The sequence below is a fragment of the Prunus avium genome, chromosome 2 (assembly GCF_965620075.1).
Source record: "Prunus avium chromosome 2, drPruAviu1.hap1.1, whole genome shotgun sequence".
Taxonomy (NCBI): Eukaryota; Viridiplantae; Streptophyta; class Magnoliopsida; order Rosales; family Rosaceae; genus Prunus; species Prunus avium.
The window spans coordinates 34,389,007-34,415,975 of NC_142285.1; the positions used below are offsets into that span (position 1 = coordinate 34,389,007).

The window sequence follows — 26,969 nt, forward strand, 5'->3', positions numbered from 1 at the left end:
CGACAAGATTTCGACAAGCGAAGTGGGCACAAGAACATTCTATACTTGCAACCGTAACGAATTCAAATGCAAAAGTAATGTTCCTCCGAAAGCAGTAAAGATCATATCAAAATATGCATATACAAAATCACCAGAGTATCATTGCAACCCTGAACTTCCATAGAGAGCCATTGGGAAATCACCAATTACAAATATCGACACCCCACAGACTATATGTTTTCCTTGAAGACCAGTTTCCTTGGAATGCATGAGCATCCATCCAATAATACTAATAACAATGAATTTGATGCATATCCACTACCAACTGAACATCGACTCCATATTGTGCACTTCGATTTTTTGACAGATAAAAACTTAAGTGGATTTGGAGAATCGTAATACATGATCTCCCAAGCAAAGTTATAAGTCACTTTGTTTTTCAATCAGACCAGATTAGACATGGACAAAAGATCCCATAAAAACTGAAGCAAAGTTATAAGTGCAATGTATGAAATAAGATGTACACATTTAAACACATATGCAAATATGAATGCATGTGTGTACGCGCACACGTATAAATGCATGTGTGAGTTTGTGCAGGCACACATCCGTGTGCATGTGTGTGTGTGTGTGTGTGTGTGTGTGTGTGTGAGAGAGAGAGAGAGAGAGAGAGAGAGAGAGACTAGAAAGTATAAATTGATTATAAAGAAACAGCTACATATCATTCTGGAGATATCTTACTCAGATCAATTGGTAAAGTGAACAAAATATCCCTATATACAACAGACCTCCGAACAGCATGCAGAGGTGCACAGTTGGATGAGGGGAGATCAAAGGGTCAGTAGTCAATCAGGCACAAGCACCGGCTGTATGGATTGCGCGAGAACATCTTCACATTTCTTCCAAAAAGACCCCACGCACCCCCCCAAAAAAATTCCCTCTCACCAGCTTCTCCGTCATCAAAGAAAAGGACCCGCACAACAAGCGTGATCCTGATACCAATTATGCACAATGAACGTAAACATGAAGTTACCTGCTGAGGGGGTTCTCACTCCCGATGGAATTAACAACAAAGTTAGCTTTTAAACTCAGCTGTCATCATCCACAGCACCAATGTATGTGAGATCCTTCCGTCTCACCCTTACAGCCCCTTTAAGCCAGCTAGATGCTCGAAGATTTCCATGGTCTGCACTGCCTATCAAAGCACTGTTACTTGAAGATGGGCCTGATCCCGCACCATCTTCCAGCAGCGTCCATGGATCAACATCCATATCATAATCCTGTGACGGCAATGACTTAGACTTCCCTGGTATGTTAGCTACAGTTCGTGCCAGAGGAACCTGATTTCTCTGAGGTGGGTTTGAGATTCCAGAATAAAACCCAGGAGTCGATATGCTGGTTTGAAGAACAGCCAAAGCAGTATTCGGAACAGGTGGTGGTTGGCAAGAGACAAAGCACCTAATAGAAGGGACAACTACAGGCATTGCAGTTTGAATACGCCAGCGAATCCTTTCCGGCAGTTGCATGCGATCCAAGTCATTCTGCATCCACAAGACAAGTAGAGAACCATTTACTTCTTTACTGAAATTCTTAACCAAATTTAGCAAATGAAGGCTCAATTAAAAACCTCAACTAATATCGAATCAGACACAATTAAAGGAGAAAAGGTACCCAGCAATAAGTGTATTTGAGCTTAATTAATTTTGTTGGCAATCCCAACACACCCTACATTCATGCTAAATGGCATGGAATGTACCATATAATGTAATATACATCAGTTGACACAATAATTTAAAGTGAGGAGAGGACTTCCAAACAATAAATTTCTTTTGAGCATGGCCAAATAGAACTGAAACTGATGGTAGCAATTTGGAACTAGGACTACAGGTCCATAGCTTTTTTACCTTTGTTCGAGTGCAGAGTATGTTATAGAATAGTTACAAGGAATTTGTTACATAGCTTATAACATAGCACCACCACTACATCCGAAAAAAAGAAGCACTTTAGGACTTTGCTTTCCCTCCTTTCTTTGCTTTCCTATTTTTATTTTTTTTAGGACAGGGTAGGGATGGAGGATATGAAGGTTACAAAGACCGAACCTGTAAATGGTCTGCCATTTCGCGATCAAATGCAGCAAAATCTTTTCCACTCTCATTTGTTGACTTAGTAGGCCTCAACCAACTTGGCTGGCAACTGCTTAACAGCCCATGCAGAACCAACAGTAACTGATCAAAGAGACTTTCACTTGACAAGTCTGCAAAAGCAGCAGAGGCAGCCTCTGTTGAAGACTCTGCCTCCCTCTTGGAAAAAGAACTCTGCATGAGATTGACACATAGCTCCGCATCCTCATTCACAACTCGGTTTCCTAGAAGACGTATTACTACAGAGGCTAGCCCATGCCTCATGTTTCGCCCAGATGGCTCCCTGACAATTCCAATATGTTCAAATTAGTCAATTGCCAATCTGCTGAAATGTTTTAACATGACAGAATAACCTTGCTATGAACATCTTCAACATTTTTTTATCACGTGCAACACAGATCACTAAACATACAACATACAGATGTTGAAAAGGTAACAGAACCCAAGCCAGTATTTCTGAAGCATATCTTAGTATCTTACAAAAAGAATGTATTTGTCTAGGCTAAAATAACCAACAGTGGCAACAAGTGGAGTGCCTGAAAATATACCAAAAAATTTGCTGTGACATAAAAATTATAAATGGCAGAGGAAAGAAAATTTCATGCTACTCATTTTTCATTATATAGACAACAGGTTGATATTCCTTTTAGTTTTATATCTTATTTTACAATAAGTTGGATTCCAAGAGGTACAGTACAAATCAATAAAATTTAGAAGAAAAAAAATTCATGTGATGATCATGTGTCCAAGTTCCATCCGTTTGAAGGATAAAGCATTGACTGAAATCACCAAAAAAAAAAAAAAAAAAAAAAGAGAGGATATTGCATCACAAGTGAACTCCAAGTTAACTTACATAGATCCGGATAGAGATTCAAGGATCTCTTTCCTAGAACATGAAAAGAAAGTCTTCAAATTAAATAGTTCAGATCAAAATGATCCTAACAGAAATGTCACCTTTTTTTTACCACCAGATGCACCCACATATATGTCTGTGCATCAATACAATCAAAATTCACATCTGTTTACATCTTTACACAACAACCAAAGACAAAATGCATCAAAAAAGAATGCTAAGTACACAGTTCAACTAGGGTAGTTAGACAGAGATTGAGACTATGGTAGAAATAAATTAAATTAACTGATTGATGCACTACACCTTAACTGGCTCTCAACTCTCAAATCATAAATATATATATGTAATCAAATAAACAGGTGTATGTAAAAATAGTGTTGAAACGAATCAGCAGCGACGGAGACACAGGCAACTAGTAATCCAAGACAAACAAGCATATTCTCATGCTAACAAAATAAGTACAATATTTGAACCAAAAAAACCTGTAGAATTACCTGTCTGCACAAATGATAGGAAGCAATCTTAAGAGTAACTGCAATCGCAGCGACATAGAAGCTCGCAAAGCTGCAGGGGATGGTGGAGCAGAATCTGCTGCTACTGCTGCACGTCTAGCTAACCCAGGACTCCCACCCCTTATACCTTTGCGATTATTTCCTTTGCTTGTGGGACCTTCAACGCCAGAAGGAGCTGGCCCTGCTTGCTTATTTGTCCCACGAGTAACTGCACTAATTTGTATCTCAATATTACTCAACTGCTTGATCAAATCATTCGCAAAGGTATTGCGTGAGTCATCGGAGCTTTGATCTATACAAGGAAGAAGTAATTCAATGAGAGCCCTCTCTGTCACACGCTGCTGGGTGACATTGTAGCTTTCAATATCAGATGTTGGAGTGAGCCCTTTCCCGTACTTTTTTGAATCTATTCCCTCTTCAACCATCTCACCCTCTTCAAGGGAGGTGACTTCAAACTTCTTCTTATCTCCCCTGTTTGTCACAGGATCAAAACCATAACTACACCATCCCCAAGGCTTCCAAAACTGGGTCTTAGTTGAGAGACCTTTACTCTCAGCAATATTGAGAAGACGTTGTCTAATGGTTTTTCGTCCAAAAAGAACATCTGAGCCACCCAAGAACCACTTCACCTGCAACAACATAGAATCTGCTAGTGACCTCCCGAAAAGATGAACCACATCTGAGAAAAGGGGTGCAGCATCAGGTCTAACCAATAATCTCGTAAGGATGATTTCAATGAAATATTTCTCATTCTCAGAGGCAGCAGCCTTTTCAGGACTAGGGGAGGACGAACGAATGGCATCCACTAAGGACATATCCTGAGTCTCAAGCTTTTCAATGAGTGCTTGTTCGTTCAAGAGGAGCCTGAGCTCTACCCACTGCCAATGAAATTTTGCAGGTTGCAGGGTATCTAAGATATGTACAAGCTTATCTACAAGCTTTGTTTCACGTTCTGCATATTGAACCTTCGATTCGCCATGTCCAGAAACCTGATTTCCTTCACTCTGCATAAATAAAGACTGGGGCATCTTACAATCCATGATAGCATTTAGAAACAGCCTTGCACGCAACGGAACAAAAGCCTTGGATTTTAAAAGCATGTCTGAACCATTCAACTCTAGTATGGCTGCAAATTCAGCATCACTGCCATCTGCAGCTACGAGATCATAGAAACCCTGACTATCTCTCAAACACACATCACGAAAAGGCGAGTGCTTTACAGCATCACCTATAGCTGTTGTTAAAGATTGATATAATTGATTAAAATCCTCCCGGGCTGCAATGCTAGTGTTAAGAAGGAATGGCCGCCATACAACAAAAGCAAATATTGAATAGGCCGGTGGAAAGACCAAACCAAGGGGCAGCATACGCTGCATCCTCGAAAGAGCTATCACAGTGGGTTCACCCAAGAGTTCCACAACCAATCCATCAGAAACAGTTCTGCAGTTTCCGACAAGCAGTCTAAACCAATGCACATAAACTTCAAGCGAGATATCCCCCTTAAATGCCCCAGAAGACCGAGCATTACCATTAGAGTTGGATCTACTACTCCTTACAAACTGAATTATATCCAACCTTTCCTTTAACTTGAATACAGTCACCAATCTCTCCAAGCTAGTAACCCCCTGAGCAACTGCCCCGATAATTAGCGCAGAAACTGCAGCTGCAACTTTTGTTGTTCTCCCAAGACCAATTTTTGTAGAACTGTTCAAAATATCATTAGAAGCATTAGTGTTGGAATCATGGGATTCAGGAGATGACTGATATTGATTTCGAGATGCCTTTCCAGGAGAAAAAACCCCAGCAAGAGCAGAACAAGCTTCTGTCGCAAGAGCTACCTCAAATACACGGGTTTGGCGCTCTCCAAGAGCTTCCTTAAGGAGGCATAGGCAACTTATATGGATGCGCAAAATACGCCTTGCACAGTTCAGGGAATCAGTGGCAGCTGGAAAACTTGAATAGCTACCCCCTGCTCTAAAATCAGAAAGTTTTGCTATAATTTGTCCTACATTACCCACAATAGCAGAAACAGCAGAAGACACCAAAGAGGGGTCCCCTTCTTGAGCAGCACCACCAGTCTGCCGAATGCAGTCCATCAGTTCTGTAATTACTTTTTGAGCTATCTGATATCCATCATCCCATTTTTCAACAGGAGGGCCTTTATGAGCACCAGCAGCAAAGAGTTTTCTCTCTTTGCCATAAAAATAATGAAAGGCATCCTCGACATTCACATTTCGTTGCACTATTTCTCTCATGTTTAAGCCCGCCCTGGACAACCGGACACCACTAATCTTTTGGCGGAAAAAATCATCAAGATCTTCAACCCCTGCTGGAACACCAAGCGGAAACCCCAACTCTCCATCCACTGATTGTCCAGAATCGAGTTCAGAAAGAAGTCTCTTATCACATGTTGCCTTGAAATTCTTCTCCCATTCAATGACACTAGCCACATTACTGTATCGCTTCGACAAATACCGACTGTATGCTAAGGCAGGTGACCCTGAAAGTCTTCCATTAGATGCCACTACTGCTGAAGCACGGTGCATTATAGCTGACAAGACTTCTGGAATAAGATCTGTAGCAATAACTACGTTCTCATACCTGAACCAAATCCATTGTTAGGAAATGCAACAGGATCTAAAAAAATGCTCAAGTACCAATATGAAGAGAAAAGCAATTAAGTAGTCGTGGACAATTAGAAAAGTGGGGGGGAGAGATCATAAATGAAAGTAACAGCAATTTCTTTATGAGAATCAAGCATGACTAATTAGCATATGCTGGATATTTGTTATCAATTGTGTGCAACAATACAACTGTGAACTAAATTGGACAAGAAGAGTCGATGCAATGAATTTATGTAAGTTTATTAAAGAAGGAAACAAACTACTCCCAAAAGATGGAAGGAGAGTTTGCTGTTTGGGGAAACTACAGCAAGTTTGTTCTGACTGCCTTATACTTGCCAGACAAATAATTGTAAAAAAACAAAAACAAAACAAAAAGTTAACAAAGGGTATAGACTAATCTTAATATGTTGAATGTGGTTTGTGCAATGTGCTCTCAAGACTGTAACTCCACTATAATCAACGTCTCCCTACTTCCAAGAGAATCAAAAAGTGAACCTCATAAATGATAAAAGTACTTGTTAAAGGAGAGAACAAAAAACTCATTTGTCCCTGTGCATTTCATTCTTCTCCTAATTATATTGTCAAAAAAGGGATAGATAAGTAAAATTGTAATTAGAGAAGAAGCAGAACTGTCAACATATTTTTTAGCAGATTTATAGAGATAGAAAGTGCACCTTCGAAGGGATGATATAAGAAATGCCTCCCCCACTTCACACACTTGGCTTTCAACATTTTTCGGCAACAGCAGAATGTTTCTCCCACTATGGAATGTAGAACTGGGGCTACTAACCTTTGGCAGCAACCAAAGCAGAAACTTGACTGCTAAAACTAAATCATTTGAAACATCCATCAAATACAATGCAGCAGAAAGTTCATCTTCACCGAGCTTCCACCGTATGGAGCTCCTATCATCAACAGATGTGAAAGTCCTACCAAATTGGCCAACCTTAGCAATAGTCTTTTCAGTCTCTTCAACAAGCTGCCTAATAACAGTCATCAACCAAACCGTAATAGTCCTCTTCTCCATAAATCGTAGCTGCTTTAAAGCTTTTCCAATTGAAACAATATCTCCACCATGGCTCACTTTGGTTGGATCTGTAGACTTTGGAGTTTCTCCCTCCAGTCCAGTTCTATGATGAGGACAGCTTACTTTATTATTGCACACATGACTTGTAGATGCTCCCTGGCTACCCTCAATCCTAGCAGCTGCTAGTTGAGCAAGACTTTGAGTTTTACGAACTATTTTCTGCCGATTCCTAGAGACCTGTTTGGTTGACTTAACTGGTGGATCAACCTTCATTGGCTCCAAGGATTTAAGTCTCTTCCTCATCCACCAGGTATCTTCATCGTCAGAGGGAATTGGAGAATTTCCTTGGATATATGAGCTCCTTTCATCACTCACCTTTTGCCTCTTTGCCCTTTTGCATTCTTCACACCCAGGGGTGCCTTCTCCCAGATCCATCTTATTATAAATTGACCCAAAAGGCCTCTTCACACTCCCTTGGGATTCATCAAGTCCTGTTTCTGTTGATGGGGATGAACTATTTGGGAGTTGCAACAGAACTGAGATTGCTTCCTTTAGTTCTTCAAGATCAGCATCAGATTTGCCACCTTTAACAGACAATATGTTGGATGATGACTGAACCGCCTTCCACTGATCAACAGAAACTGGCAAAGGACCGTCCTTTCCAGGGATAGGAAAATGCTTTTGCTTCAGAGCAGACACAATCATATTCGCATTTTTATTTTGATCAGAGAGAAGCCCACGAAGTATTAGGCGGCGCTCAGTTGAGTATAAGTTCATAGCCTCTGAAAGTTGAGGTTCTTCAGCAATCCCTGCTTCTTCCAAAGCATCACGCATAAAGAGCCCAGGCAACAGCTTCAGGATTCGATAATGCCTCTTCCGTCTGTCTACTTCAACCACTGGTCCATTCGTATCCATAATTCCACTAACTATCAGCTGCCTAACATAGGCATGGGGGTGAAAAATACCAGATCGTATGAGTTCAATTACAAGTAGTTGAAGGCGCTTGAAACCTTCTCCTTTTCCTGCTTCATGTTGATCAATCCAACACACTATAATATCATGTAAAGGACCTGGGCTCTCAAATATATTTGACGATTTTATACTTCTTTGATCACCATTTTTTGATCTATTCTTAGTTTCATAGGAATTTCCCATGGATATTCTGACAGGAAAATTATTATGCTGGGTGGAACCTTTTGCAACACTGCTGACTCCAAGGAAGCTGTCATTCTTACCTTGAGGTGAACATTGTAAATCTCTTATCTTGAGTTTCAAAAGCTGAATTACAACATGTACCTGAGAAAAATCCTTTCTGCCAGTAAACTTCAGCTCACAAGGTGGGGCAGTTCGAAAATCCCTGAAATCACATGTTGCCCACTCACAAAGGAAAAACACAGAGCAAACAAATGACAAGTTCGCAGTTCCAATCCACTTCAACGATGTTCTCAAGCATGGACTAACTCCTGTGATCCAACTTTCATTTGCGACTCCATCACAAGGATCTTCAAACAGAAATCTATAAGCCCCTCGAACATCTCCCTGAACAAGAGATCTATCCAGGGCCTGTACAGCTTTAGCAATACTATGGACTGGATAACTAGGGCTTGCAGCCTTTGCAAGATTGTCAGCACGTTTCTGAATGGATGAAACAACATGATCAAAGGCCAAGGACTGATATTGTGCATCAAAACCTTTACTTCTGAACGCAGAAGCAACTTCTGCCGAACCGTTTCCAATCTTTCTCACATCCTCGGACATCTTTGGTAATCCATCATTCACTACATAAGAGACTACACAAGATGGTAAAGGAAAGCAGTCCAAAGCTACGAATGTATCAGGTACAGCAAGTATTAAATAACGAAGCATCTCAACCACGGTAGACACTGTATATGCCCTACGAGAGTTATCCACAACATCTGACCCTCCTTGAGAAGGTTCGCGAATGAAACGAACGGCTACCCCAACAAGATTGCGCACATATGTTTGAGATAAAACAACAGTTTCCAGAACACCATATACAATAGGCAAGAGCAACTGCATAATCTCAAGCAATTCTTTCTCCTGCAAGAGCACAAATATTAGTGTTAGAAGCATATTAAGATAATTTTAACATTGGTAAATAATCTTTAAACAATAAACATATAAAAAAAACTAATACCTGCAGTTGACTAAGAACCCACTCAATAATAAGAGTAGGAAGAAGCAGCCCCTCGGCATGATGCCATTGCAAGAGCCGCACCACATACCACCACTTGAAATGTAGGGAAGGCTCCTCACCGTCAAGGACTGCTGATGCTGGATCACTCCTTTGTGGAACTGACCCAGCATAAACCGTTTGTGGCGAACGATCTCTGTTGTGTGAAGTAGAATGAGAATTATTTCTCGAGAATAACTCATCGAGAAGGTACTGCAGGTAATCGATAACATCTTTTGTCCAGAGCTCTGTGCGGGACAACTGAGCTTTATCAGGTGCCCCAGAAGAAATAATGGCAGAACCTGGCTTGACCTGCAAAAAATGCAGCAATAACATGCTACTGGAAACTTCCAACATGAAAAGTATTGACAAACAGGTTAAGGTCAGAACTCAGTTCTGTTGTGAATGTGCAAGCATATATACCTGATTAAGATAAGTTACTTTAATAAACCAAGTTGCTCTCAGCAATGGAACATTATTCCTTGTAAGAACTTCAAATAGGGATCTTTTCCTATACCCGTGAGGAACATGATCAGCCAACGAACGCAAGCGCTTGTGTTGTTGTGATAGACCCTGGAACAGAATGGGAAAAAGAGTATATAATCAACATATAAAGAAGAAATAAATAGCATGAGTTATCAACAGCAGAACTTCTTATCAGTTTTTCCTAAACCTCTAGGTATGCCCAACCCAGTATTTCACAGGTAGACCCTCCACTAGCCCGATGACTTCCTGACTTCATTTCATGTCTATTTTCTTTATATTTTGAGGGATACCTCTCCATCATTATCAAATTCTCACTCACCAACTTGATGTACCTTTTTGTTTGAAAACTTTGGACAAGTTCATCGTTTGAGAGTGATTTTCCTCTTAAACACTCAATATTTGGCAATGTGAATAAAATTCCAAACTACAACTAATTACAGAATACCCGAATAGCTCAAGATTACTCAAAATTATGCCATTTTGCAGAAAGCCATGGTATATATAATAATAACTGTAGTCCTCATTTTTGTGAGAATAAAGGTGGCCCTCATTTTGCTGCCCTCAGCATGATGTTAAGATGTTTGGGATGAACCACAGTCACCATACCACAGAGTTTCCTATTTACACAAGTTAACAGTGCAACTGAAGGGGCAATTGCGCCTAGATGTTTCTATGTTTCAGAGTTTCTCAAGCATAAATGGACAATTAGAGAGGACAGCATGGCTACTGCTTTGCTCTTTTTATACAAAAATTTGGTTCCCATTATTAGAAACAACTGCTTAATTGAGAACACAAAAGGCACACCTCAATCCATTTTTTTCGTAAGTCTTCACCGCAGTGCCTCTGTTCAGGAAAAACGCCTGGCTTGGACAATAGTGTATCAACAAGAGGGACACCGTACACTTGACCAGCCTGCCATGGAAAAAATTAAACATATAATACACCATAATGTGACACCAATCATATAAAATCCTCAAAAACCGAAGAGTTTTATGCAGAAGAAATTTCCACAAACATCAAAAAATTGTTGAGAAAGGATAAACTACCTTCCTCTTTTGAGCACGAGATTCATTGATGGCCCTAAAACGTTTTTTTATGGCCTGAAAGGTAAGAGAAAACTTAAAATTCATATAATCTACTAAATGCTTTTCAATGGAGAGTACTAAAATCCAAAGAAGGCGGTAGAAAGAACTCTGACATTTAAACCAAAATGGAGATCTACCTAATAACTATACAAATTAAGTGATTTACCTCTTTGCATCTGAAGACAAGAGGCTTGTTAAACACTTGAGCCTGACTCAGCGATATCTCTCTAGATTCCTGAAAAATTCACCAAGTCATCATAAAAACCCACTTGTGATGGACCCACAAAAATTTGAATCTCAAAAGACCTTAACAAGATATATGATAATCCAAATTAAGATCAGGCCATAAAAAAGATGGCCTTGATAAAATATGCTTTGATATGGATTGGAAAAGAAAAGAAAAGAAACAAGACTCTTCAGAACAGTGCAGAGGGACGTGCACAAATGGTTATTAGGAGTAAATTTCTATTCCAGTGTTTTTGGATGAAGAAATAACTACATGGGTGTTTCAGATTGATAGTCTTTCTTAAGAGCCTCTTAAAATATTTTTGTAGATTACTTCATTATAAAATTGTACCTCAATTCCTTCAACAGTCTCTCTGTATCCAAACTGCACATATTCTCTGGTAAGAGTCTCCTCTGGGCAATTTGGAGTTTGGGGGTGAAAGTCAGGTGGCCCAAGTCTGAGATTATACAAATTAAAAAAGATTTTTCAAAAAACAAAAAATATATATATTTTGAACTAAGAACCATAGTCAGCAGAAATAGATTTATGATGCAAAAAAAAAAAACACATTAGTTAATATATCCAGCAGTAAAACCTTACAGCAACTTATGCACCTGTTTTCTTTTGGTCGGTATGATAATGAAATAAAACAAAGGAAACCCAGACTATAATGGCATATGAATGTCCCTTCTCTACAGATATTTAGAGCCTTTCTTCTTTACAGATATTTTAAGCAAAAGGACAATAATCAGTTGCGAAAATTACCGGCCATTCAAAGGGTCTTTTTCGCACTTCAACTTGTAAGGGTTTAACTGCGATGTGCGCCTACACAATTAAGAACAATTCGCCACATTTTATGACAGAGGAAACACTCAATTTATAAATAGAATAGTCAAAACATTGAATAACTCTCCCATGAAACACTTTAATAATACAACCATTATAGAGTCAATATAATCTTGGAAATATTGGAAGTTACAAAATTGTGAGCCAAAATAGTCTCTAAGTGATGACACAATAAAGATAATTTAAGTTATAATTATAATATGACCAAAAAAGGAAATGGAGATGGTATTGCCACTCCAAAATGGTAATCCTACACTCCTCCATAATAATAAAAAAAATTATAATAAGAGAGGAAGGAGTGCAGGATGACTATTTTAGATAATAACAATTCCCAGAGGAAAAATCAAATTTTTTCTCCACAAAAGAAAGGTAATACAACATACTTGTGGAACCCAGTTACCTCGAAGCTAGAGATAAGTTAGCAGGCAATGCAGCTGAATCAGCTCGCACAGAATCCCTCCCTGATGTCCCACCTATGGCGTTGTTATTAACTGCACTAGTGCAGCCGGTGGCATGATACCTTTGCATTTCTCCCAACTATCATCGGCATACTGCCCCCAGCATCGAACTGCTACAAGAAGCTGTCAAGCTAAACAACTTAGTTAAAACATCGTTGCCCTGTGAAGTCTGACAAAAGCCATCACCAGAAGAAGTAACAGTCACATTAAGTTGAATGCAGTTTGAGATAAGAATATATGCAACACACAAGGATTCAGAAGCCAGACCTCATGAATATAACGCATACATCAAGAGCTACATAATGCAAATTGATAGCAGGCAAAACATTTAGCTAGTAACCAGGATATAGTTTTTGAAACCCTAAAATGTATTGCATGGAATGCATAACATATGGATTTCAAAAAACAATGCTAGAATATACAAGTGAAAACTTGCTTTGTGGGGAACAAGACAGGATGGATTGAGTATGAAGCAAAAGGATTTCAGCTCTCACAAACAACCAATATGGAGCATCCAGTAAGTGTGATTCAAGTAAAGCAACGTCATCTATTGTAAACCTATCCAACATTTTAAGTTGAAAGTTTGACTTCTAAAGTTTCTGGGGCTAAACCAATCCGGTACAAAGTGATACTTTGCTCCTCCCAATAAACATTACCAAAAAGTTTGGAGTAGTAACACAAAGAAAAAAGTAACACCTATTCCAGAATACAGAATCCAAGTCTGGATTTATTCTACTGAAGCTACTAACATATAGAATTTTACACACGCATGTTCAAGGAAATCATGTCTAAGAATTGCCTGAAAGTTTGATTCTCTATTGTTTAAAACAATATTAAATTTACTCAGGGAAGATTCAAAACTAAAATAAAACACATATAATAGATTGTAGTTTCCAAATTTGATATCATAAACAAAACGTTAAGCTCTTAGGACAACTAATAAAATTTGTGTCCTGATAATTCGCAACACCCAATTTTTTCCAGTTCATATCTTTTAGATATATATATGCCCTAATTTTCATACGACGTAGAAAAAGCAACAGAACTTAACCAAATCAATTTGATCTGCAATACGTTATCTAAAACGCAATAGAATTCCCAATATTTAAACTCCAAAGCTAAACCACTCAGGTAGCTCCAATCAGTTCAATGCCTATAAAAAAAAGGGCCAAACTTTCAAACAAAAATAAAATTAGCGATACCAAACCTGAGCACTAACACAACCAAATCTGCTATTCAACCTACAAAATTCACAGCGCCCTAAAATCCAGCTATATTCCCAACGGCACTAAATAAAATTCGCACACCAAATCATCGAATCTAACCTTAAAAGCACCATAAATTGAAGCAGGAAATTTGGCTAGGGTTTTGAAAGAAAAAAATATACCAATTTTCAGACAGAAGAGCTATTGCGAAGCTTTGAATTGGGTTTTCAGCGGCAAGTGAGGCTAGGGTTTTTTTATGGCAATGGTGTAAAAAAGGCGAAGACTTTCGGACAAAACTGTAACCAATAATAAATACAACGATTTGAGATTGCACAAGCGTGGCTTTGAAAGGTTTCGGATTTCGAAGAGATAGAGATGGGTTTTAGAGAAACAAATGGGGAGAATTGAGAAGGCGAAGAAGAACTGAAGAAGGCTCTCTCTCGGGCTTTTGGACTTTGACTCTTAATCTTCGCTGATGACGACGATGATGCCTCTGTTGCTTCCTCTGTTAGAATAAAGGGAAAGGGTGGGCGATCTGGGACTAGTAAATTATTATAAAATTATTTTTTGTATTTTCCTATTTTCTTTCCGATTTTGCCCTTCTTTCTTCTCCTTTGATTTTGCTAGAAATCTGAAAAATGGCAACTTCTGTGGGGGTAGATTGGGGATAAAACTGGGATACCCTAATTAAGCAGGATTAGATTTCATAGTGTTGATATGAAGTGTGTCTTTCTGTGCTTTTAATAGGGGAATTGGTCATCTCATTCCTGGGTAAAATTGGAAGGGAAAATTATGGTTGGCATATGCAAATTCAAACCCATTAATGTTTTAGGATTTGTTTCCTCATAATTTAATGTCATTTTTTCATGGTAATTTTACACTTTTTTTTAAAGGATTGGTTGATCGGGATCGGTAAGTGAGTTATTTGATTCGTTTAGCGAATTGTTAAACACTTATGAACCGCTTCAAACTTAAAAAAGAAAAGGACAATTTCAAGCAATATTTGGTAGATTTTATTACTTTTAACATTCTCATCAGGTGTTATGCATCTAAAATTTTCTATTTATAGGGTACCACCAACTTCTTTTTTTAGGGCAGAGGATAGAAAGTATATACTATATCTTGGACTTGGTTATTCCCAAGGACAGTATCCTGTAGGTTTGAGCCATCAGTTAGGACACTATGCAACTCTGAGGCAGTGATGTAGCTGTCCATGCCCTCCCCAGTAACTATGGCCCATTTTTGGATATGTATGCATTTGTTTAAAGGCATGCCATTATCTCTAGCACACTTCCACTAATAGGACTAAAACCTTTAAGGCTTCCTTCTCCTTTCTAGAATGAGAACTTACCTTTAAAGTGCAATGCAAAGTTCTGCATGCATGCATATACACACATATTGGGGATGTTGGATTTGAATATTGCACAGTATTTAACACATATAGTTTTTTACAAGTGTATCCAATTAAGATATCTTTTTTAATAACTGATCACGTGATTGAGACTAACAAATGAAAAGAAAGAATGCGGATAATAACTTATCGAAACAAAAAACACACATGTTGTATACAACGATGGAGCCAGGTGTCCCCAAACCTACATATAGCTCGATGTACTCTTTTAAGATATTTGTAGTTACGGACAATTTTGAAACACAAAATAAAAATAATCACGTAATGACTCCCAAATTAAGATATTTAGCCCTCCATAAAAAGTTTGGTGACTACCCCCCCACTGACTGATTGTGTGGAAAATTTTATCGATACTTGCACTCACTAAAATTAAAACTTCTTGTCAAAAGTGTATCTCATATATCACGGTCGCAAAGTCAAAGACTCAAAACACCCAAAATTTATTTGAACTTGTGTTGATGCTGTTTCAGTTGTACAATTTGGTCATTTTGCACGTTCTGACCTATCCATATGTACAGAGGCACTCTTTTGCACTGGGAATATTTGAATATGCAGCAAGGCATAAATACAACCAATCAGAAAGTGACAAGTGGGGGTTTTGAGTTTGAGGGCAAACGGCCTATTCATCAGTGTAAGCTGTCCATGCTCTAAGGTTGGACTTTGGACATTGGTAGGTTTGGGCCGATGGTTTCAGTTATGCAATCAGTTATCTGATCGGATATTTTGGACTTGAATCTAACTGCCAAACGCCTTTATTATTTAATCTAAATTATTACAAAAATTAAAAGATAAGTTATTGGGTGTATTTGATACTTGTTCATTACTTAGCGTAGTAATACACGTGTTTATACTTTGAGTGAATTTCGTATACCACGTTAACATGTCACGTGGTGTATCAAATATACGCAGTAACTTTTCATATTGAAAATCTAGAATATGAATATAATAGATTCATTAATATGAGAGACCATTACAAGATTACACAATAAGAAAACTGAGCTCCGTATGTATTTAAATCACAGCTCACCCAGAGTTGAAGATGACATGATCCATAAAAACTCAAAAATCAGTTACCACTCACTCAAATTTCACATTGAAATCTTAGAAAAAGTCACAATATCTACATCACCACTCATGATTCCACAACACACCAAAGGATAGTAGATCCCACCAAATTCATCAACTCCACTTCCACATAAAAGAGATCTTAGAAGACCAACCACCAAACCCATAAATAGAATAACTTACGCAGCAATATTTGACATAAAAACAATGAAAATATTTTGTGGGCTTAACTTATGAGCTTCGAGGAGCAAACATTGGTAAACCAAAGAATCATTACAGTGCGAGTCTCTCATAATGAAGTCAAATAGATTACATAGATAAAGAGGTAGTCAAACTTTTCTTTCCAAGTTTCAACAACTCCATCATCAAAGAAATTGATGATGATATTTGAGTTAAAGTATGGCAAGCTTTTTCGACAAAGAGTCGTATCAGAGATCCCAACTTATTATCTAAATTATCGACATGTCTCAAAGAATTTATATAAAAAAAATTTAGTACAAGTGATATTGAGGAAAGTTGGTATCGAGTATAGACTTGGCTACACGATCAAGTGCTCTTAAATAAAAGATCATGCGTGTAGCAAAGAAGTAATTCAAAAATATAAATTTCAAGTTTCAAAAAGAAAAGCATATAATTTCAAAGGACTATTTAGTTAGTTCAAACTCCTTGGTTGCTTGTAAATATCTCTCAATTTTTTTTAATAATTAATTTGAATTTAAAGTAACGTGTGCTAATAGATTTGAGTTATTTGAATATCTGTCAACTCCACTTTAAGCCACAAATTTACTTTTTAATTTTCTAAATTAGGAAGAGAAATTCAAGCTCGCGAAACTAGAATAATGAATAATTGGTAATTAGTTTTTACATTTTGGAAATTCACTTTTTTTTAAGTTATCAATCATATCTTTTTATTTTGCCAAAAAATTATCAATCATATCGACAAATATTAGGTTTAAGGTTGAAGTATGAACAATGATACAATAATATCGACCATTTATTCGTATTTCAAAAAAGTGTTGTTAACTGCAGTATAGAAAAATCTTTATTATATGGTCTCAAAATTTTCTTTATTAAGCAAAAAAATTTATCATGCCTTATTTGAACCAACAAAAATACATTGGTGTGGGAAGAGCGGTGTTCATTAGGAATCGAAGTCATCAAAGTCCAGGACCCTTCTTCAGTTGAAGCCCAACAAAAGAAAACCTACAAGGATCGATCTTTCTCTCTGTTTCTGTAAAACCCTTCTCCTTTTGTACACCATTGCCATAAAAAACCTTAGCCACAGCTCCTCCTCAAATCCCAAATTCAGAGCTTCACAACAGCTAGCTTATCTGGGAATTGATATGCTCTTCAAAACCCTAGCTTTGTTTCCTACTTCAATTATTGTGCTCTAAACTTTTGGTCTGTGTCTGTGTGGTTACTGTTGGCCTCTTAATCTAGTATGAGATATGATCAATCAAAACCCTTTAATTGTTTAGTTGGTGTTGATATGTTTTTGTGTTTATATATACTATTTGGTGTTTCATGGTGTGATCCATGGGCTAGCTAATTTAGTTGTTAATGGAGTATATTGGTTTGAGTTTGATTAAGCGTCATGCCCTGACGTGGGGTCGGTGGAAATCCTGTGCACAGTGCAGGAGAAAATAAAATATATATATATATATATATATATATATATATATATACAGTCCTGATTTCTTGGACTACAGGGGTCCAAGAGATCTGTGGTCACTTACCGTTGGATATAAATTCAACGGTTCACTCACTCTTGCACTCCTTTTAAGAAACTTTTTTAAACCATTGAATTAATATCCAATAGTGGATGACCACAATCTCTTGGACTCCTGTGGTCCAAGAGATCGGGACTGTATATATATATATAACCAAAAAAATAAAAGTAGAAACATGGGTTTTAAAAGTTACTTATCTTATAAAAATAGATCCAAAGTCTTACAAGTGTACAATAAATAAATGAAGCTCTATAACTCTCATTAACTTTAGCTTGCCTATCCTCCGTCTTTTGGGTTTTAGGGTTTTACGCCTACAATGTCTATAAAGGGGTGAGCGAAACCACAGCTCAGTAGGGACATGAACATTTTCACGGTATATTAATATAACTAAATTAAGTAACATGCAGTCACTCAGTCAAATACCATATCAATAATAATAATGTACGTATGTCCTTCATCTATTCTCATTAATTCATATAACTTGACAAGCAGACCTGCACGTCCCATACCATGCTTATACCATTGGGTCCCGAATGCTCATTTATATGAACTAACATTTATCTCAATTATCCCAAAATTCCCCTTTTGTTAGTCATGTTGCCTAACTCTTTGTCGCCAGTACCAAATCTCCCAATAAAAACAATGTATACTGTAGGATCCCTGAGACATGGTACCTACCAAGAGTTAGACTCAACTTCACAAAATATCATTTCCATTACTAGCTTTTCCAATAATTATTTTCTCAACCCAAGAATTCCAATTAATTTCCATAACATGATAATAATTATGCCTTTTATTTATCTCATGTATCAAAATATAACCACACCAACATTGATTGAATAATTAATAACAAGTAAACACCTAATAACAAAGAATACCAACCAAATTGTAATACCATGCATAATATAATGTTTATGAAATTTAATCAAATCAATCTCTATAAAAGGCTCCCCAAAAAACTCCTACCTCAATTCCAAAGCATTGCGCCAGAAAACACAAGCCAAGCCTATATGCCATCCAAGAATTTCATCATCATCATCATCATCTCTCTCTCTCACAAACAGATAACTTGGTTGCCACTCTTTTCTATAAGCTGCTATGTGTCAGGGTCAGGAGTTTTCTTTCTAAGGGTTGTGGCACCTAATGAAATTGTGAACTCCACCTCAAGCTAAGATAAAGCCTAGTCACCAAATTGTAAGCATGAGTTGTCCAAATGCATGGTAATGCATCAACTAATTGACAACTAATTTAATGGGAAAAACCACCTTCAGCCTACTAACCACGTCCAAATATATTTCCAATTTAAGAAAAGAGAGAACACTCTTTCTCTCCAAGAAAACAATGTAAGGATGCCACGTATAAACTCTTAATCCATGTTATTAATTTTTATATATAATCAATTTAAATATATAACTAAGTATGCAGTAAAATATTTAATCCTCAAATTATTAATACATATACTTTTAAAAATATGGGTCTTCACATTAAGAGTCTGTGCTGTATTCTCCGGTCTGTGTGTAGGAAGTTGCAATGGGCACCAACAAGACTCCACAGAAAAAGGATCGTCCTCAAGTAGTTAAATTGGATAAAGCTTTGGAATTGGTATGATAATTTTGTTAGTTTTCTTTCATTGTGCTATGAACAATAAACTGATTTATAAGGACTCCTCGCAAGTCTGGTCTATACGGTCTAGAATAGCTAGAACTGTTGCAATGAACATCTAGTAGCATTTGAGATATGATGATATGAAGTGATAGGTTTCTTGAAGGAGCTATCTTTGTGTGTGTGTGTGTGTATTCACGTGAATGAACTTGAAATATAACTGTTGTTCTAAAAGAATGATTTGCGATTGGATTGTGAATTTCCGCAGCATACCAACAGTGAGGAAAATTATGGTGTTGGAATTTAAACTAATTTGAAACAAAACCAGAGTGCTATAAATCGGATCGTGTCAGCATATGATAACTATGTAAAGATTATGTGACTTTTATCTGATGATACAGATAAATAACATTTACATCAATGCAGGCTCTCCTTAACTTGTCCTGAAAGAGTACTTATTTCTGCGATTGATGTTACAGCAATCTTGTCGAAAATCCTTATGAATGGGGTGCAATGGAGTCTAAGTACAATACTATCCCCCACTGCAATGTCACTGCCTTAATATTAGATTTTCAAAATCTAACTTTGTTTGTGCTTGAAAATTTACCAATATGCAGGCTAAAAAATGGGTTAATAACGTGACTGAACCTGCAGAAGATGAGCCTTTTGAAATACAGAGTAGAACTGCCAGGCAAGTTTATATATTTGTTTATTTTGGGCTGAAGGGAGTATAATTATCTTTAATTTTTCAATATTACTGTTATTGTGTCGTTGTTGACTTTCTGCAGAACTCTTTATTGGTTTTCTCAGGCTTGGACTAGGTGCTAAAGTTCCCTGGCCATCCAAATTTTCACCTTCAGATGATCCCCTTGAAAGGAAATTACACTACAAGTTGGATGCTGGAAGAAGAAATGCTGCCAAAATTGAGGAGGAGTCTGCATTGGCTGCTGCTAGAGATGACGGTTATGACAATGAAGATTTAGACAGCAGAACCAAAGCATTTGAGAAGAAAAGACCAGCAGCTCCGGTCACCCCATCTTTAGGGGGAAAGAAAAGGAAGAAGTAACGTTTTCACTTTGACTTGTAACCAAAGAAAGTTAACCATCTCACCCTTGTCAAAAGTTAATTTTAGAGCTTTGGTTATGTTGTTCTGGTAACTTCATACAATTTCTTTATCTGTAATTATAGATGTTCAGTCAACAAATCAAAGCTTGTGAAAAGGGGGTAGGAACAAATATTCCACATTTCCAAGTGCAATTTTATTGAACCAAAGTCGCAGCTTGTTCAGTGCATATAATAAACCTAACATGAACTTCTTTTATTTCTTTGTAATTACAACCAGTCAGTCACAAGACTCATAACTCACAACTCGTTGAGCTCTAACCTTTGCAAATACAACAGAAAATACAAAGGAGGCAAAAAAAAAAGGAAAGAAGAGAACAAGACAAGAATGAATGAAATCAAGAACACCCTTAACTAACACAACGCTCGAACCCTCTACAAGAATCTACATTTATAACAACAACTCTACATTACAGCCTCAGTGCTTGACATGGACAATGACTCTCAGAAATGGTACTTACTAGTTTTGTATAATCCATTTGTGGAGAAGCACCCGAGTTCTTGCAAGGAGCATTTGCAAACCCTATCCATTAAGGATGTTTCATGTGATGACTGTTGCCCAGAATTCCCAGTGAGCCATAGTTTTCCGATGTGGCAGATTCTATGCTACCTACATGATTTCAGTTGACAAAGTTGCAAAGTCAATTCATCTTGGATCCAGGATACTCCAGGAAAGCTAAGAAGATCTCTTGGTGAAATGTTGCTTCTCTGGATGCACATATATGACTTGCTTTCTAACTGCCTCAACAAGAAGGTGGGTTGGTTTTCGGCATGGACAAATAAGCCAGATTGTGTTTTACAAGTTCAAAATGCTGTCTTTTTCATTTGACTCGGCCAAAACTAAAGCATTTTCACTTTTGGGACTACCATCTACATAGCTTAATATGGTATCTTCCATCAATTCTTGGAGAATGGCTTCACCCATGTCAACACCGATGGTCTCAGTATCAAATCGAAGGTCCATCCACGTTCCAGTTCTTGACATGTCTTTTGTGACAATTTGATCCAAAGTATGAGGCAATGGAAGCGGAAGGAGATGCCAATAAACTCCTGTCCAGACCTCATGTATAGCAGTTTTCATGTCTGGTACTAGCCTTATACTAGGTTTCACAGATGACACCCAAGGGAAGCAACCATAACAACGCCCACAAACCTCCACTAGAACTTCATTAATACAGTCAAAAAGGAGATTCTGGTCATAGCAAAGCTGGTTAGGGAAAAGCTCTACCTCATCACACAATGACGGCTCAATAAGTTGGTCAGAAGAAAGCCACTTCACACAGATGTCATCCCAATTGAAGCCGTAGGCTTGCATCACTGATTTTACAAAATCAAATATTACTTCCTTGTCTTCTGTACAAGTTTTTGCATTATTAGTTTGCTCTGTGGCTGAAGGGTCATGATCTTCAAATTGGATCTGTAGTGGTTGTATTGGCAGCTCTACTGCAAATCAGTGAGTGAGTTAACATTAATGAAGAAGTACTATGAAAAAAAAATGAAAAAAAGGTTCCAAATCAATTTGTATTATAATGAACCATACCTCGTCGAGAAATGGTTTTTGCAGGGCTGATGTCATCATCTGTGAAAAGTGGCTCAAGAACTGAAACAGGGCTTGGCCGCTCTGCTATATCAATAGCACTTTCTAAATCTTCAAAATGCTTGGTGGTTGAAGAGCTGGAAGGGGATGCTAATGAAGAAGATTGCACTTGGTTCTCTTCATTTGATTCCTGGAAGATGATTAAGAATGATTATCAGGATAAACCCTAAAGATGATGGATATAAGCAACAGATCCACCAAAGAAAATGCAAATAGACATAAGAATAATACTTGGGTCCTGCCCAGCTCATCCCATCATCTTTACATGTTGATATAGACGATAGTCCCATAAGATATTATTTGCATGAGCCAATTTTTCTAAACCAAACTCTTTTAAAGAGTTCGGTTATTGGGTTACTGTGTTAGCAAGAGTTTGAAGAAAACATTCTTGTGCGTGCCTGACTTAGATTTGGGAAAAAAAGAATTACCCCAGGGCCTTCATAGGCAGGGAATGTATCACCTCTAATTATCTATGTTGATTTTCAAATTGAAAAACATTTTAACACAATTTTTTTACATGTCATGAAAATTTGAGTACAAAAAGAAAACAAATTATATGCACAAAGAAGTAAGAAATTGTTACCTGTCTTGAGCATTCTGAATATCTTTTATCATCAGAAATTTCAGGCATGTCACGAGTTTCATCATCTCTGGCGATTGAAGAGCCACTTGGTTCAGAGGGAACATCCACGATAATTTCTTCTTCCCGAGCTACAATTTCAATTTCTTTTTCAATCTCTATATCACCTACAGAAATTTTGTAAACGCTAAATGTCAAAGAATTTAAAAACAAGCACAGGGACTTATCAAAATGTTTGTCATTGAATAATGAACAGCTGAAAGAATCAATACCTTCAGGATTCATCTCATCTATGATGGTAGGATGGGTTTCTTCTACTTCATTATCATGAACCAGATTATCTGAGATACTTGGAACTGAGTTAGGAGGCTGTACTTTATAATCAGGGTTGCTGTCAGAAACAGATGGCAGACTCTCTAAGTTGGGTGCTACATGACTGAGAGGGCTGGCATTTTTCTCTTGCTTAGGAGACCATGTATTCTCATTGGCCTTCCAAACTTTGTCAAAGGCGGATAATCTCATCTGTGCAGTAAAAAAGCCATTCTCCAAGTCCCTTCCAGGACTGCCAAAAGGAGAAATGTTGTAATCGGGGAGGGAGAGAATCCTTCCCAAGGTTTTAGGAAACTGTCGCCTCGAGATATCTACAACTTCATCTCCATTGCTCAGCATCTCAGAGAGATGCTTTTTGGCTTCAATGTAGATGTTAGATACCCTTTGATCCAGAATACCATGATTTTCATGCTCCAAACTAATTTCAGATTCTTTCACTTTGCCAGTCTTGTCTACCCTCTTGATACCACTGCGAGGTTTAGCAATTCTTTCGATGTAGAAGTGCTCTTTACCAGGAGAACTTCCAGCTTTTTCTTTACCAACTCCTCTGTCACTATCTTCCAAACTCTGACGTTTATAGGGCAATCTGTTTGAAATTCCAACAGTAGATGCCCCATGCTGTTGCTTTCCCATAGCATTCTTCAATTTCCTTTTTATTTCAGAGAGAAAAAAGTGGGAACCAACTCTTTCAGTTGTCCCTTTGTTCCTTGCAATGTAATGGGATTCTGGGGATGCACTATTTTCAGTTTCAGAGTTTCGTAAGCCTGGAGGCCCAGGCTTCAGAATGACAATTCTCTTTGAAGCTTCAGAATTCTCATTTGCCTTTGTTGGGTTTCTTTCCTGAGGCTTGATCTTTCTCCTGAAAAAGTAACGATGTTTACGGATAACAAGCTCCTCAGATTGCTTTAAATCGCCAAGGTTCTGTTCTGACAACTTAGACTCTGCAAGGGACTGGGATTCTTCATCTTTCTCTATCTGAGCATCCTGCAAGTTTTGGACATATTTTGCCAACAGTGAGTTCGGATCTCGCAAAAGTTTCAGAAACAATTCCTCATCTGAACTTAAGACTTCAAGTGCATCCATTAGTTCTCTGAAGTGGTGGATTTTCTGATCTTCTGTGAGATTTTTCCCATCAGTAAACTTCTGATTCATGAACTCCTTGATTGCCACACATAACTCTTCAAAATCAGAGTGCTTGTAGTTCGATTTTGCAGGAGCTTCACCATTCACATCATGATTCGCACAATTAATATATTTCTGATGGATCTGGCAACTTACCTCTTCCCTTATCTCATCTATGCCAAAATTACTTCTAGTTTTCTGCTCTGGATTCTGATTGCAAGAGCATACAGATTCCAAGTTCTCAGAAGCATTCAAATTATGGGTGTCCATGTCACGGCTTTTCTTGCGAGTCTTCTTTGGTTTCTTGTGGTCCTTTCTGATCTGGCTTGAATCAGACTGTTTAGTTTCTGCTTCATCATTGCTTATCTCCTTTTTTGTGTCTTGCTCAATGGACATTTCTTCTTCCATGAGTTTCTTCACACTAGGCTTACAAGCATCGGCTGTCACTATTGCTGTTGTGCTCACATCACCGTCCTGAAGCAATTTAGTATGGAATTATTAGTTATATAATCACTACAGTCTATTATGTGGTAAACTCCCAGTTCCTCCCCTCCTTCTCACGGAAACTAGCATATTAATTTCAAAGCACAAGTTCAGTTGGATATGCCCACACTTACAAGGGTGCCTTGGAAGTTTTTATCCAAATTACTCAACGTCTCAAACTGATTCCTTGAAAGTCCAGTACCTGCAAAAAGAAAAATAGAAATTCAACAACAATCTGGAAAATTGTCCTTTTGATGATTCCAAAGCAAATTTACTAAAAACCAAGTTCAGGTATGTGTTAACTATAAAATGTTGCTGCAGAATGCCCAAGAACACAATCACTCACTGCATACTCATTTCAGCCTGAAGAAATTTGGCAACAAATGGCAGAAAAGCACCATTTCCAATTGAAAAAGAATTCAGAGTTCTTACCAACAACATGCTTACTTCCATGCCTCCTATCAGAAATCAGCTTCCAGGTGGGGCGACCGTGCCGGAAATCAAATATACTGATAAAACCCGACATGCAGCCTAATTGATCTTTTTCAAATCGCACAGAGCGTTTCTGGGACTTCTTTGCCATAACTAATGGGTGAATGTTTAACTTTATTTGGCTTTCTATACCCAAAATCTGTTCCTGGCCTGGCTGCAAGAAACCCCAACGAACATTAAAGAGTAATTAATAAATAGCAGTTAAAAGGACACTACAGAGGAATGCAGTCATCTTGATTAGGAAAATCGGTCCATACAAACATAATTTTTATTTCACTGAAATCATAGCAAAATTTGACTCTAGAAGATCAAATAAAGACATGACATGCATGAAGCAATTACCTCAACTTCAGAGCCTTGAATTCGATATGGCGAAGATAGAAATGCAGCTGGATAAGTCTATTGCATATACCAATAAATTCCAATTTCAACCCCTCAAGTTTTCTAACAGAGTGAAGCTCAAGATACTAAACTTTCTGTGGATGGCAAGGTATCAAAGCCTTCTTTTTTCATTCATAAAAGCCTTAACCAGCACCTCACATTCTCCACAAAAGGCTCAAAGCACTTGCAATTTGGTATTCACTTCAAAGAAAAGACTAATCAATGCAATTATACCTCCTCAATTCCCATGATCACAAATGGGTCAAAGGTAAAAAATCCACCCTCAAACTTATATGAACAAAACTAAGCAATGATGTCGAAAATTGATCAGAAGCTTCAGATACACAAAAGCCTGATAAACCCAAATATTCTTTACAAAAATTCGATCCAGAATTCATGAGTTGTACACAATGGAATTGATAATTCAGATAATCCACGCATGCGTTTGGTTTTTTTATATTCAAAATCCTCTCTCAAAAGGTCAATGCTTGACACAACAAAGCATGAAAAATTCAGCACAGTACAATGCAGCATTAAAGACCATTGAAAACGACCCTCTTGAAACACCCAAAATAAGCGCTGCTAAATTCTAACATAGCTATTCACACGAGCAAAAGGTTTTTTTTCTTTTAGTGCAAAGTTCTCTTCAATGGCAAAGCTTCAAGCACCCAGAACCTCCAAAACAAAAAAAATCACAGGTGTTCACAAAACCCAGACCAAATTCAGGCAAATTCTACCAAACACATGGCGAAAAATAAAGACTTTTTCCAAGTGGGCATCTTTTTTGACAGCCAAAAAGAGAGGTCCAAATGCTTATCTAGCACCGACCCACTATTTTTTAAGCAGAATTCTCAAATGGGCAGCCATTAAAGACTGAGTAAAGTGGAGGGAGAGAAGGAAGTGATGGTGAGAAAGTGAAAGACAAAAACTTTACAATGCTGTTGGTGTTGGGTGGGAGATTATAAGAATACGTGACAGTTGGGTTTGGATTGATTTTGATGGGGTCCATTGAGAGAGCTTTGTATTGAAGAAAAGTTTGGACTGTCTCCATTTTCTCTCCTCTGCTCTTCCAACCATCATCAAAGTCACCACTCACTACCATCCCAATTCTCACCTCTCTCTCTCTCCTCTCTTTTCTCTCTCTCTCTCTGACTTTCTCTCCCCAAATACCTTTACTTTGCAGCTGTAGAGGAAATGTGTGTGCGAAGCTGCTGACGTGTACGCTTTTGCAAGAGAGTTCCTGAGCGTTGAGAAACACAAATGCGTGATACAGACGAGATTAAGGGTTAGAAATGTAAATATAATGCGATGCATAGGGTTAAAAGTGTAAATAAGTGGACAAAATGAGGGATGATTCATACTGGAAATGCACTTGAAAAAAAAAAGGAATTAAAAAGAAAAGATTTTACGACATCTTT

The 26,969-nt window shown here is 37.8% G+C and overlaps 2 protein-coding genes and 1 pseudogene across 5 annotated transcripts; 1 reads left to right on the forward strand and 2 right to left on the reverse strand.

Moving 5' to 3' along the window:
- Positions 1-659: 659 nt before the first annotated feature.
- On the reverse strand, positions 660-14,163 carry CCT (RNA polymerase II transcription mediator). 3 transcript variants are annotated; one of them, XM_021945067.2, is made up of 13 exons: positions 13,819-14,163; positions 12,374-12,554; positions 11,893-11,952; positions 11,479-11,584; positions 11,068-11,136; positions 10,863-10,916; positions 10,621-10,728; positions 9,754-9,903; positions 9,295-9,642; positions 6,784-9,197; positions 3,468-6,086; positions 2,079-2,403; positions 660-1,520 (listed from the first exon to the last, which is right to left on the reverse strand). In XM_021945067.2, exons 2-13 carry the CDS (start codon positions 12,499-12,501, stop codon positions 1,068-1,070), a joined length of 6,834 nt encoding a protein of 2,277 aa, XP_021800759.1. In that variant the 5' UTR covers positions 12,502-12,554; positions 13,819-14,163; the 3' UTR covers positions 660-1,067. The 3 variants fall into 3 exon arrangements, with proteins under 3 accessions (XP_021800759.1, XP_021800765.1, XP_021800773.1); XM_021945073.2 differs by having other exon boundaries at positions 12,374-12,562; XM_021945081.2 differs by having other exon boundaries at positions 12,374-12,600.
- A 2,182-nt stretch (positions 14,164-16,345) lies between these two features.
- Positions 16,346-20,690, forward strand: LOC148296926 (uncharacterized; annotated as a pseudogene).
- A 46-nt stretch (positions 20,691-20,736) lies between these two features.
- TRM15 (GPI-anchored adhesin-like protein, putative (DUF3741)) lies at positions 20,737-26,718 on the reverse strand. Of its 2 annotated transcripts, none has more exons than XM_021944538.2 (7): positions 25,513-26,718; positions 25,111-25,320; positions 24,813-24,880; positions 23,016-24,669; positions 22,747-22,910; positions 22,107-22,293; positions 20,737-22,009 (listed from the first exon to the last, which is right to left on the reverse strand). In XM_021944538.2, the coding sequence occupies exons 2-7, from the start codon at positions 25,259-25,261 to the stop codon at positions 21,363-21,365; spliced, it is 2,871 nt and encodes a 956-aa protein (XP_021800230.1). In that variant the 5' UTR covers positions 25,262-25,320; positions 25,513-26,718; the 3' UTR covers positions 20,737-21,362. The 2 variants fall into 2 exon arrangements, with proteins under 2 accessions (XP_021800230.1, XP_021800227.1); XM_021944535.2 differs by having other exon boundaries at positions 25,111-25,324; positions 25,513-26,717.
- Positions 26,719-26,969: the final 251 nt, after the last annotated feature.

What these genes read in the sequence shown, in the direction of transcription:
- CCT (XM_021945067.2), bottom strand. Translation starts at nt 12,501, where the DNA reads ATGCAAAGGTATCATGCCACCGGCTGCACTAGTGCAGTTAATAACAAC. An exon ending in AAGTAACTTATCTTAATCAG is followed by an intron (nt 9,643 to 9,753) that starts GTATATATGCTT and finishes CATTTTTTGCAG; the next exon opens with GTCAAGCCAGGTTCTGCCAT. An exon ending in CTTATATCATCCCTTCGAAG is followed by an intron (nt 6,087 to 6,783) that starts GTGCACTTTCTA and finishes GATTTGGTTCAG; the next exon opens with GTATGAGAACGTAGTTATTG.
- TRM15 (XM_021944538.2), bottom strand. Translation starts at nt 25,261, where the DNA reads ATGGCAAAGAAGTCCCAGAAACGCTCTGTGCGATTTGAAAAAGATCAA. An exon ending in TGGAAGTAAGCATGTTGTTG is followed by an intron (nt 24,881 to 25,110) that starts GTAAGAACTCTG and finishes TTCTTTTTGCAG; the next exon opens with GTACTGGACTTTCAAGGAAT. An exon ending in AAAACTTCCAAGGCACCCTT is followed by an intron (nt 24,670 to 24,812) that starts GTAAGTGTGGGC and finishes AAATTGCTTCAG; the next exon opens with GACGGTGATGTGAGCACAAC.